This window comes from Salvelinus sp. IW2-2015, linkage group LG4q.2, assembly GCF_002910315.2.
Source record: "Salvelinus sp. IW2-2015 linkage group LG4q.2, ASM291031v2, whole genome shotgun sequence".
Classification (NCBI taxonomy): Eukaryota; Metazoa; Chordata; class Actinopteri; order Salmoniformes; family Salmonidae; genus Salvelinus; species Salvelinus sp. IW2-2015.
The window spans coordinates 23547802-23561543 of NC_036843.1; the positions used below are offsets into that span (position 1 = coordinate 23547802).

The 13742-nt window shown below is 44.3% G+C and overlaps 1 protein-coding gene across 3 annotated transcripts in view; it reads right to left on the reverse strand.

Moving 5' to 3' along the window:
- Positions 1 to 258: 258 nt before the first annotated feature.
- Positions 259 to 13742, reverse strand: part of LOC111963486 (leucine-rich repeat transmembrane protein FLRT2-like) — a 45624-nt gene continuing 32140 nt past the window's right edge. The window contains exons 1-3 of one of the 3 annotated variants that reach the window (XM_023986961.2): positions 6012 to 6595; positions 3095 to 3240; positions 259 to 2985 (exon numbers count right to left, since the gene is read on the reverse strand). In XM_023986961.2, the coding sequence (XP_023842729.1) occupies positions 628 to 2676 (2049 nt within the window). In that variant the 5' untranslated portion in view covers positions 2677 to 2985; positions 3095 to 3240; positions 6012 to 6595 and the 3' untranslated portion in view covers positions 259 to 627. Of the gene's footprint in view, positions 3241 to 6011; positions 6596 to 13742 lie in introns of those variants that run through there. The other 2 variants (XM_023986960.2, XM_023986962.2) reach the window with 2 other exon arrangements.

A 13742-nucleotide genomic window follows, 5' to 3' on the forward strand; every position in this document is an offset into this window, starting at 1 on the left:
ATGGACACTGTGCTTGTTAGATTCATCACTGGCGAGGCAAATTTTGTAGCAATGAGTACACTGTCTGGCTATCACATAACTTCAAAATGGCCCAGTGGTTATGGAGCTCAAATCAGAACAAAACTGAATATAAAATGGCCCAGTGGTTATGGAGCTCAAATAAGAACCAAACTGAATATAAAATGGCCCAGCGGTTATGGAGCTCAAATCAGAACCAAACTGAATATAAAATGGCCCAGCGGTTATGGAGCTCAAATNAATATAAAATGGCCCAGCGGTTATGGAGCTCAAATCAGAACCAAACTGAATATAAAATGGCCCAGCGGTTATGGAGCTCAAATCAGAACCAAACTTTATATAAAATGATGAGAGAACTCTGATTGGACAAATCTGTCTGCACAGAACCGAGTAACACAACTTCAAGAAACCAATAACTTATAAATCAATTAGCATTTTAACTAAGGGAATATAAAAGGTAGCTGAATTCAACATTATAGTCCAGCTGGTGTATAAATTACATTGTAGACACAGGGGTCTATGAAATATATACTGTACAGGGTACTGTATGTAGTTAAGTGTATGTGTTAATACAAAGGGGGTTCTATAACACTCTGTTGTGCAAAACCATCATGCACGGCAAAAGTCTGTGTCTGCTTGAACATTGTTCTTGCAGTATACTGTGCTATTGTTCCCCACAGGGAAGTCTCTGAAGCCTATGCCCCCATTAGGGGTATACATGGGCTGTATGCGGTAGTCTCCCTTCAGGAGCTGCTCGTTGTTCAGGGACACTATCTGGAAGCTGGTCTCAGTCATTTCCAGTATAGAGTTATCCTTTTTGGTCCCTGCCTCTCCATAGTCATCTTTTCTCCTGCCCTTGTTGTATTTCCAATTGGTCGAGGACGACCGGTCCTTCTTGTGCATGTGCCAGCAGAATATGCTGAGGAGAAGCACCAGGACAACAATCACAGCGCCTCCAATGAGGCCAGCCAGGAGGAAGGGAGAGCTGGGGTCCTGCTGGGTGGCCTGCTCCGGCCACAATGGACCTTTATTATTATCTGGACCATAGGAGACCGGCTTAGTCACAGCCTCTGAACACACTGTATCATCCTTGGGCCGGTAGMTATTGAACGCGTCTAAGGGGATGACACAGATCCGGTAGGTGGATTTAGGCTCGAGGTTGGCCAACCGTATGCCCCGGTGTTCCCCTCCCACCATCCTATCCCGGACCGTGTCTCCAGACAGGCTGGGACCCATCTTGGCCCAGGTGACCTTGTAGGCTGTGACAGGGAAGGAGGCCACCCAGCTGACGTGGATGGCTGAACCGTTGAGTATGGTGAACTTGATTTGCAGGTTCTCCCGCTCTGGGTCCAGGGGTGGCAGGTTAGTCCTCTGTTCCCCGTCTCTGGGAGGGGACGAGGAGAAGAGAGGGGGGTGATGTGTGGGTGAGGAGGGGAGCTTGGAGGGGGGAGAGAGGGAGTGCATGTCTGATGGGGAGTCTGTCGAGGAGGGAGGGGAGCGGGAGGTGAGGCCTGGTGAGGTGGGGGGCAGGTTGATGGGCGGCGGGGCAGTCGTGGTGCTGTGAGGGCACTGGATCAGCTCAGTGTTCAGCTCTCTGATTACCATGCCACGGACCCTCTCAGGCTTCTGGCACATGAAGCCGCGCACGTTGAGGGAGGTTGGCAGGGACTTTAACCACAGTATGACCCAGTTAATGCTGCAGTCACACAGCCAAAGGTTGTTCCGAACAGTGAGCTGTCTGAGGCTGACGAGGCCCTCAAAGACCCCCTGTGTCAGGGACTGCAGCTGGTTGTTGGAAATATCCAGCCTCTCTAGCCTTCTCAGTCCCTCGAAGGACGTCACAGGGATCTCATTCATCTGATTATCCTGAAAGTTCAGCTTCACCAGAACGTCCCCCGGGAGCAGCGGGGGCGGGTAGGTGAGGGAGTTTCGTGCCAGCGACAGCTCCCGGAGCATTACCAGGTCCTGGAAGGTTCCAGGCGCCACACCTTCGTCTGTCAGCAGGTTCCCATCCAGCAGGAGGCGCTCTAACCTCGTTACATTCCTGAACGCCTCCTCTGCGATAACCGCGATCCGGTTCTCGTCCAATCGCAGCTCTTTGAGATCTTCCGGTAAACCAATAGGAACGCTGCTCAGGTGATTCTTTGTAAGGAAGAGCATCTTGAGGCTGATGGCCTCTCTGAACGCCCCTTCTTCCACCCCAACCGTGGAGATGGAGTTATCGTCCAGATGTAGCTCCTCCAGCCACAGCAGCTGGGCCAGTGCGGTCCGGGAGATGGTCTGGATATTGTTCTCCTGCAGGTGCAGCACCCGAACATTCTTGGGCAGGTTGATGGGGAACTCGTCAAGCTGGTTGCCGTAGAGATAGACATTCTCCACGGAGGCTACGTGGTGAAACTCCAAGGGGAAGCCGGCGTTGTTTATCTGATTGTTGTGGAGGTAGAGGGTCTTGTAGCCCTCTCCGATCCCTAGAGGCACCGAGGTCAGGCTCCTCTCATTGCAGTAAACAAAGGTCCTGTCACAGCGGCACTCCTCTGGGCAGCTGGACCCGGACGCCCGGGAGAACTGCATGTGCAGGCCCAGCAGTATGGGTATCCACGGCCTGAGGAAAGAGACCCAGTCCTTATTCCACACACGCCCTGACTGATGGAGCTCCATTATTAACAATATGACATACAGACGATTTGTCGTAAGAAAAACTACAAATTCCAACAAACAACCACCACAACAAAAAAAGGAACAAAAACAATAAAAATCCAAAGAGGAAAAAATGTTCTGTAACAAGCTGTGTCTGCTTAGTTCCCTGCCCCAGCAGGAAGCAGTGTCGGAGCGGCGGCAGCAGCACTGCTGGAGGAGGCCTCTGGTGGTAATCCCTCAGTAATTGCCTGTCCTAAGCCTCCCAACACAAGAGCAATGGTCTCATTAAGCAATGCGCCTCCTTCGCCGGCCTCCATCCACGCTCGCTCGCTATGGGGACGACAGAAAAGCTCATCACATTTTCACTCTCAGTCAGCCGCTGCGGAGCTCTGTGAGGGCCAATTTAAAATGGTGGCTACCAGAGAGCCGTGTAACGTACACTCAGGGTTATCATTGGAGAGCCCTCCCTCCTCCTTCTCTTCCTCTCTTTCAGTCTCTCTCTTGCTGTTTCTCTCTTTTGCTTCACACACGGCTGGGCACAGACTGATGCAGCCTCCGTTGGACTTGAAATTTGGATCCAGAGGCCTATTTCAAAGAGACAAATAGAGAAATCAGTGGGCTGTTCTTTCTTAGAATGCTTGTGTTTCCTCTATATAAACAGAAAGGAATACTTTCATTTGAATAACTCAAAGACAAAGTGAAGAGTTGTCAATTGGAGAGAACAGACTGGTGCATGGTAATGAGTTTGACTCTTATTTCATATTCCTCACCAGACATGTACTGCAGCAGTGGATATTATTTTAAAAAGTTGATGTTGAACCATGCTCTTGTTGTAAAAAATAATTAGATATCACTTACATTACAGTGTTCTTACAGTGTAATTACATTAGAATGAACAATGTAAGAAGTATTGTAACTCATAATTACATAGTTGTAAAAATGAAGTATATATGAAAATTTCAGTAAAGCATTGTGGGTTTAATCCATGTCAAAATCAACAATGGAAACATAATCGTGTGGAGTTGCACAATATCAATGTGCAGGTTGTACTTTTTTTTTAAACTTCAGCATGTGTTGAAGCTGACAGGAAATGCTGAATGAAATCAACACAGAGAGAGAAATAAATACATAGAAAAACAAATGCATACATAAATGAATAAATAGATCAATAAATAAAGTAAATTGAGTCAGGAATAAAGACGAGCTGGCAAATGTCTTATGAGCGCTGAGTCGTGAAGTGAGTGATGCTGAAGAGATCACTGGCTCTGTGCACTCAAACTTGTAGAGGGCATTGAGGTGTTTAATCTGTCAAATGCCGCGGTGATGGACAGAGCTCTGCTCCACTGCACTCACAGGAAGCACAGAGCAGTCCTCCAATGGTAATGAGGAAGAGAGAGAGAGAAAGAGAGGGAGAGAGTGAGAGAGAGAGGGAGAGAGAGAGAGCGAGAGAGAGAGGGGAGAGAGGGAGAGATAGAGAGAGAGAGAGAGAGAGAGAGAGAGAGAGAGAGAAAGAGAGAGATGCACATGACATGAAGAATGACATTTTATAACACAGCTCTTACACAGAGAGAGAGAGAGAGAAAGAGAGGGAGAGAGCGAGAGATGCACATGACATGAAGAATGACATTTTATAACACAGCTCTTACACAGAGTGAGAGAGAGAGATACACAGAACCATCAGTAAAAACAGTTCTATTTAAATAAAAAAAAGTGTGATTCAGTTGTTTTCGTTAGAGGGGGAAGAGCAACTTGCAACTGAAGCTAAAGCTGGACATGATGAACATGGGCTGTCAACAGAGATAAAACTGGACAAATGTCTACTGTTCGGAGGGAAACTAAGATCGATGTGGACTACTACTTCTCTGAAGGAAGAGGTGCTGAATGCACAAGGTCACAAGACAAGACACAATACTCCAGTGAAGTTGAATGCCCTAAATATGCAGTTAATGATGATTATGCTTTAAAACATACAATGGAGAGTTGACATCTTTAATTAGCTTGTTATGCAAATAAAAGAGAGTGTAAGAGAATACACGAAAGTGGGCCAATACAGTTTGTATTCAAGCAGTCACAAATAAACTTGCAACCCACCTCCCATAATTGACAATATCACCACTATGCAACCTCAGACAGTATCCATTTTTAAAGCTGTTCGGACTGATCTTCAGATATGACCACATTAATTAATTATAAAGGTAGTTAAGAGATGAAGGGGGCAGGTAATGATATTACACGTGGCTGGCTGTCATTTCCTCAAATGTCATCCAAAATGGCTAAGACATTATCTGATGATGTAATGTAACTCTCCAGTGTTTACACTGTCAGGGCAGGAGGATCAGAAGCCTGTCTGACAAGGAGGTTAGCTGGTGTGCCTCCCCCGCAACGAATGGTAGACTGCAAAACATGGATCATCAGTTTCTAACTGGATACCTATTTATTTATCACAGGTAAAGCCTCGGCAACGTCCGTAAAAATCTTGGCCGATGTCTCCATCATAGCCATCAATTTTAAGGTTGATTACAGTCGCCAGCAGCAGCGAAGGTAAAAGTTTCTCATCATTACCAATTTGTCACAGACCGCAGGTGAATTTCAAACGCTGCGCAAAAAGAGGGAATATAGGGAGAGACTTGCGGTGCCAATATATTTAATGTCTGAAACGGCTCACCTGCAGTGTCTTATTCAAATACAATAAAAAAATATAAATTGATTTTGTTGAAAATATGAAGTTAGTGTTGTAGGCTTGTTTTCCATTTCGAAATAAACATAATATGTGTGCGTAAAACATATGCGTAAAATCCAATTAATTATATTTTAGTTAAACCAGCAATCTGCGACTGCTACATCAATRTTTAGACTTAAAAATGTATGATATATACCCATTGATACTTAAAGAATAGAACTTATGAATGCCTCATGACCTTAGTCTAACTGTCATACCACACCAAAACACAAGCTTGCTTTACTATATTGCTTGTAAACAATGTAATTGTAAACAAACAATGTATAGCCTCAAAACATAGTTGAAACTACAATTGTTATATCATGGACGGTCAGTCCTTGCATCCATAGCTCTGTCTATGAAGTTGAAAGTGGTGACTTTAGTCCAGCCCCATCCATCCCTCAGCTCTTTACCAAATCAGTGGCGGGGTACCACTCTGTTATTGTTTCAACTGCAGATTGCCCATTTAAAGTTTTAAAATATATATGTATATTTACCATCGCAGGGCTTTTAAATACCTAGTGGACAGCGTAGTATGTCTTTCATAACGCATGTCCAGATGTTAGCGATAAAACATAGGATAGCCTATCGGCTACCAGTAAGACGGGCAACAACAAAGTAATGTGTCTTACTTCACCTTTTTCGGAGATGCTGAAAGCCGTTTTACTGTATATCCATTGAGCATGGTGAACTATCCCTGGTCAGATCCCCCAGTAAATGACACCTAGGGCAGGCTTTTACAATTTCAGGCAACGCTGCGATTCCACATCTTGACGGGTGTACTCCGTAGTCCTAGTGACTCTGTCCGAGACTCCCCGAAGGTGGGTGGTGTTGTGGGGGGCATGCTGTTCACTTGGGTCCGGGTCCAGGCAACGATTCAGTTTATCCGCAGTACGATGCTCCAGCAGCAGTCCTTTGCCTCTTGGGCTGGTTCAGAGGCGCCCCCGAGTTCCGCGTTGCCTTCAAAAGATTAAATGATTACATTAGGCGAAGAACGGGGGACTTTTGGCTCCCACCCCTTCCCCGTGTACACCCGAATGCAGCGGCAGAGCGCTGTTCCCAATAAAGAGGTCCGATCTCCTAGTCACAGTGACTAACATCGGATAGTTTATTGCTAATGCAAGAATTGCCTTTTCCCCTTGAAACCCTTGGGAGACGTTTACTGCAATCAATTCAGCTGATAGCGATCTCTCCTCCCTGCCACTGCTCTCTCTCTCTCTCTCTCTCTCTCTCCCTCTCTCTCTCTCTCTCTCTCTCTCTCGCGCTATCTAATTCAATGCAAAGGAGCTTTATTGGCATCTGTTTAAATTGGCACAGCAAGTGAAATAAACAATAAACAAAAGTGAGAAGAAATAAAAGCATCAACAAAGAACTTTCAGAAAATAACAGTAAACATTGCACTTGCAACGGTTTCAAAAAGATAAATACATTTCTAGTGTTATATTATCAGCTATCTACCGTGTTTTAGCTATCTACAGTGTTTTAGCTATCTACCGTGTTTTTGCAATGTGCAAGTCGTTGTAGTACACTAGTGGGGGAAGATAAAGAAACAGATAACTATTTGTGGTATTCACAATGTTGTTTGTATTTCTCCTAACAGATATGGGACTTTATCAATGTTTGTTTGTTTTTAAAATTGGTGTGGGTCTGTGTGATCTGTGGGAAATATGTGTCTCTAATATATTCATAAATGAAGCAGGAGGTTAAGAAGTGCAGCTGTTTCCACCTCCTTTTGTGGACAGTGGGCACATATCATGTCTTCACTTGAGAGCCAGGTCTATCTATGGTGACCTCTCTCATTAGCAAGGCTATGCTCATTGATTCAGTACATAGCCAATCATTTTCTTAATTTTTGGTCAGTTACAGTGGTCAGGTATTCTGCTACTGTGTAATCTCTGTTTAGGGCCAGGAAGCATTTACTCATAATTTGATTGGATCTAATTGTGTTGCTGTCCTAGGCTCTGTGGGGTCTGTTTGTGTTTGTGAACTGAGCCCCCAGAATTAGTTGGCTGAGGGGCCTCCTCTGTAGGTTAAACTGTAGGTGCTGGCTTTGTGGTGGAATGTGTGGGCATCACTTCCTCACAAGAGGCATTAGTGCCTGGCTGTGAAACAGAATAACTAGTCAACGTTGCTCCTCTGTCATTAGCTAGTTGCATACCAGATACATGTGTCTCATTTAACCATTGTTGATATGTTATTGGGCTACATTGCATGAGGCTATAACATATGAACCACAGCTCCACATACAATGAATGTACACAATTTATTTTTCAAAAGGACTCTTACCAAAATGAAAATAAAAGAGTCTTGAAAGACTATTTTGGGTTCCTTCTAATCAGGAACTTTAAGTGGCTAATAGTTTCTTGTGAAGAGTTGGACTGGGATAGGATTACAACATTTCCCGACCACTGTAGGCAGACAGTCTCCCGCTGAGATGAAACGTGTTCATTACGACGGTTTCAGATGGGAGCGTATGCTGTTATGATTTATTTAAATGGATAGCTAAGTCAAAATGGTCAGATGAGTTTGATTCAGCTGAGAACAAGACTCCAGCACACCCGCACATGCCCCCCCCCCACACACACACACACACCAGTATTTCCTACATGTCTTAAGAAGCATTCTGCAGTACTGGAGACCATAGAATTCCATGACCAATACATTCCCTCAGTATTTAAACAGTCATTTGGATACATTCCCTTAGTATTTGTCCATATCCAGTTTTTCCTACAGTGCATTACACAGCACTGATTCAGCCCGCTCACACACTCAGTCAGTAGAATCCCATGTAGAAGCACCACATGGCCCATTCTTAGTTCCACACAAAAACAACAGAGTGGACATCCTAATACACAGTGCAGATAATATATTCCTGTCTGTGTTAGTATAATTTGTGGATAAGGCACTCAATCAACAATTCCAATGGCAAATATACATGAATCCTAATTCAAAAGCATTGTAATTGTCATTTTCAGTAAATTGTCCACTCATGTAATGTACCAGATATGAAGCAGCTATTGCCTGTGACCTTGATGCTGCTTTGCCAGGCAAATTTACATCCCCACATGACCCTGCCTGTAAATGGTTGACGTGTGCTTTTTAATTACTGGTATCAATGCAGATACAATGACAGCATGTAAAGGGGTAGAGTAGGTGTTAATGGATGGGCTATATGGATAACCAATGCAAAGGCAGACAATCTGATCAATTTGTGATCATTAGTCATATGTAGATGACACACACCCGCACGCACGCAGAAACGCACACACGCATTTTAAATATTAACATTTTGCATCCACAAATCACATGACATTATAAAGGATTCAAACATTTCAAAGGTCGTTGATGCAAGGACACTTAAGGAAACAAAAAGCACCCTCTCTTCCACACAGCTAGGCTGCCCTTAACGGCTGAACCGAGCACTACCTAGCCAGTTGTTTTCAAGCCTGCGATCTGAAGGCCACCTACTGTAAGACTATGTACTGTATGTAGCCGAGACTGACAAATATCAATGCCACCAACTTCCATCTGTATCCCAGGCTGTCCAAGCCTGATTTGATGGGCTGGTATTTAAGGAGCATTTCAGAAAAGGCCTGCTCCATTGAACAATCGAATGAGCAGGACACTTCCAAAATCAGCACCTCCCTCTGGCCTCCCACCACAACAACTATATCTGACTTATTCATACACACGCACACGCACGCACGCACACACACACACCACACACATGCGTGTGCGCACATACACACTCATGCATAACTCTCTCAAACACACATACACAGGCCTTTAGCCTTTGAATATCATCATTAGTATTATGTGTCCACTGCCTCATTGTGACATTATCTGGGGCTTTATGGCTCTAAATTCAACTGCCAAATGCCACATCTGCTCTCTCTCTCTCTGACCACTTCCATAATTAAAACGATATGCAAATCTGCTTGTTGGTTATTGTTATTAATGAGATGATGGGCCATATCAGGCCCTCACTGACAATAAATCGCTCATGGTATTTTGTTTGCGTTGTGTTGGAGTAACCTGTGTTATTATGCGATTATGTAGCCTACAGAATGAAGACTTTAGGAGTCAGCTGCTAAATCAACAAATGCAGTGTCTCTAAACACAGTCTTCAATATTCAAAGCACTGTCTGATTTTACGGAAATTGATTATTTACTCTCTAGCTCAAAAGAGGGAAGCATAATGATTCTATAGAATATGTTTTTGTTTTGTTAAGTGTGCCACAACTTTGCACGTTTCATCTAAACCAATATAGCACTTCTTATTTGAGAGACTACAGCGTTTGAGATTTTAAAGGAGGACAAATGTTGTACGCGAACCATGAAATTAAACCTAGTGGATACTTTATGTGGACTATATGCACACATTCAGTCAGGTGCTGCAAGTTCAACAGGCTATATGAAGGTGGCAGTAGTGTACAGGATTGTACCACTTCTTTACAGAGAGGGGGAGTCATGGTAAGTCACATGATACACACTCAAGCTTAAGGATATAGACCTTTCCTTTGACCCCTTGAAGTGTTGTGCCATGAACAGTCTGTAAAACATATCATTGTGACCCTGCGAGTACATAGAGATGTACAGTTGATTATCAGGGCATAAATATCTGTCCAGAAAATATATTAATCTGCTGTGAAAGTAAACAATATGGATGATGCTTCATAAAACATTTTTGTTCAATGTCTATAAAGGGCYAAGTTATTACCTTCTTAAATGATATTACATTCTGACTCAAAGCCAATGTAGCTATATGCCATATCATTCTCCACAGGAGGTTGGTGGTACCTTAACTGGGGAGGACGGGCTCATGGTAATGGCTGGAGCAGGTATCAAAAGTATCAAACACATGGTGTCAATGTGTTGATGCCATTTCATTCACTCCGTTCCGTTCATTATTATGAGCCGTCCTCCCCTCAGCAGCCTCCTATGACTTTCTCATGTTTTCATGCTACCATCAGATCCATCCATCCACGGCTACTTTTGTGAGATGTGAACAATATGAATTACATTTTTCTCTATGTCTGACGAGAGTCACAGCTATGAATGCTTCATTGTACCTTTCCGTTTGACCATATTTCTATTACAAACACACACACACACACACACACACACACACACACAACACACACACACACACATACACACACACACACCACACACACACACACACACACACACACACACCACACACACACACACACGACAAACACAGACCAGACAGACAGACAGACAGACAGACAGACAGACAGACAGACAGACAGACAGACAGGACAGCAACAGACAGACAGACAGGACAGACAGCAGACAGACAGACAGACAGAAGCAGACAGACAGAACAGACAGACAGACAGACAGACAGACAGACAGACAGACAGACAGACAGACAGACAGACAGACAGGACAGGACAGACAGACAGAAGACAACACACACACCAGAAAGAGATAGAGACACAGAGAGAGAGAGAGAGAGAGAGAGAGAGAGAGAGAGAGAGAGACAGAGACACAGGGAGAGAGAGAGAGAGAGACACAGAGAGACCTAGACATCTAGACAGCCATAACACCTCATCAGCCCCCTCAAAGGGAGAAACAATAAACAGACCCGGGGAGTAGGAGAGAAAGGGTGTCAGTGTTCAATCAGAAACGTATTTATTTAATCAGCCAGTTCTCAGTCGGAGGCAAATTATGAGGCTAAAAAAAGCCCTGGGTACAACATACGTGATCTGGATGGCAGCACATGGATGTGGTTCGGTAATGTGTGTCAAGCTGTGAAAACACAGACTGGATTATAACAGAGAGACGCCTGTTACTGGCCAGACCACAGACACACTGACAGACAGGAGAGCTAAGGACAGGGAGGGTCAATGAGGTAACAGGAGCTCTCTTTCTCTATCTTTCTCTCTCTCACTACTTCTCCCTCACCTCTCTTTTTCTTTGTCCATCCAACTCTTTCTCCTGCTCTACAAATCTCTATCCCTTCTTCTCCCTCACCTCTCGTTTACTTTGTCCATCCAACTTTCTCCTGCTCTACAAATCTCTATCCCTTCTTCTCCCTCACCTCTCGTTTACTTTGTCCATCCAACTTTCTCCCGCTCTACAAATCTCTATCCCTTCTTCTCCCTCACCTCTCGTTTACTTTGTCCATCCAACTTTCTCCCGCTCTACAAATCTCTATCCCCTCTTCTCAACTCTCCTCTCTGTTTTATTTTCTGGCTGGAACTTTTTATCCCCGTGGCTAAGATGGCCCTGACGGAGGCCGTCTCGCCTCAAGTTCCTACTTAACGTTGCAGGTTTATACTTTCCTTTGTAAAACATACAGGTTTGAGGTTGAATAACATTTTGGATTGACTGAGAGCATTGTGGTCACGTGTGCTCCCTCTCTCCCTCTCTCTCACCTGTCACCAGTGTTATGCGCCTAATGACATTCATCTGGACTCCATCACCTCCTTGATTACCTACCCTTTATATGTCACTCCCTTTGGGTTCTTCCCCAGTTGTCATTGTTGCTGTTTCATGTCGGTGCCCTGTTTGTGTTTCTTGTTAAGTTCATTTATTTATTAAATGTATTCCCTCCCTGAACTTGCTTCCCGACTCTCAGCGTACATTGTTACAATTGTGTTTGTTCAACAATAAAATTAATCCTGTGGAATACAATTATCCTAATACTTGTGCATGCAGTGTACACATGACTGCGTGGCCTCACACAGTTCCAACTCCCTCATCAAGTTCGCTGACGACACGACAGTAGTAGGCCTGATCACCAACAACAACAAGACGGCCTACAGGGAGGAGGTTGCCACTCTGACAGCATGGTGCCAGGTAAACAACCTCTCCCTTAACGTCAGAAAAAAAGGATCTGATTGTGGACTTCTGGAGGAACCAGGCTGGGCACGCCCCCATCCTCATCATGTTCCTCAGCGTACACATCTCTGAGGAGCTGAAATGGTCTAACCCCACAAACACTGTGGTGAAGAAAGCACAACAGCGATTCTTGAATCTCAGGATGCTGAAGAAATGTGTCCTGTCCACGAGGGCCGTCACAGTGTTCTACAGGAGCACCATCGAGAGCATACTGTCGGGCTGCATCGCAGCCTGGTACGGAAATTCAGCTCTACCACCGCGGAACACATTTTTGGAGCTCGGAGCTCCTCCCCCTGTCCCTCCCCTTAATGTGTATATATTATTATTAGAATTTTATTCTATATTTGTTGTTTTTAGCTGTGTACTGCATTGTTGGAGCTCGGAGCACAAGAATTTCACTGTGCCCTGTAATTACATCTGCAACACTGTACATGTGACTATCAAACTATCTAATCTAATTCCCATCTATCAAACTCTACCCCCTCTTTTCAACAGTACACACATCAGTCTTTCTCATTCATCTCTCATTCTCTTCAGCTCATTATTTATACTCTTCTCTGTCAAATTCTATCTCTCCCCGGATCTCTATCGCCACCACTCTCTCCAAAAACGCTCTCTATCTCCTCACCATGCGTTGTCTTTGATATCAAGTCTGATTGGGGATATTCCACTCTGAGTTTTACATCCTAAATCCTTTGTAGTTCTGCCAGTGTCTTTTCTCTGTCTCTGCTCTTTTTGCTGACCATTACCATTATTTGTGTGACCCATTTTGACATCATCAGACATCAAAGGAGTTCCCAGCAGTGTGTGTTCCATTTTAGATCTATCTTAGATCAACTTCAATCTCAGATCATAGGTTCAGAGTAGAGATACGGGCTGTGTCGCAAATGGCACCCTATCCCCTTTACAGCGTACTACATTTGACTATGGGGCTCTGGTCAAAAGTATTGCACTATAAAGGGAATCGGGTGCCATTTGTGACACACACCATGTATCTACCCTGAACCCATGGAGGTTTGTTTAGAACACAAAGCGTGTCTGAATAGATACAACCCCTACTTGTTGGAATGGAATGAGTAGTAAGCTACAGTAATAATGTCCTGAGAGACCGTCATGGAGTCCGGTTCACCAACCAACACCCTCAGGCAGGCCCACAGGCATCCATGTACTAGGACACAACAACACTCACTCAGCCCAATCTAATGCTTCATTTTTCTGTCCTTTATTGTACTTTCATTTCATCCCATGATACAAGTGATATCGTTGTTGATATTCGCTGAACATCCAGTACTGTGCTTGATGGCTGTTTTGTGATTATCGCACCAGGTTGAGGTTGAGTAAACAGAGTAAACAGATAAATAGCTTCAAGCAATAACCAGGTTTCTCTCCTGACATCAACGTAGCTCTGATCTTCTCTTTTTCCCCCCACACTTGCTCACCCACCTCTCTCTCTCTCTCTCTCTCTCTCTCTCTCTCTCTCTCTCTCTCTCTCTCT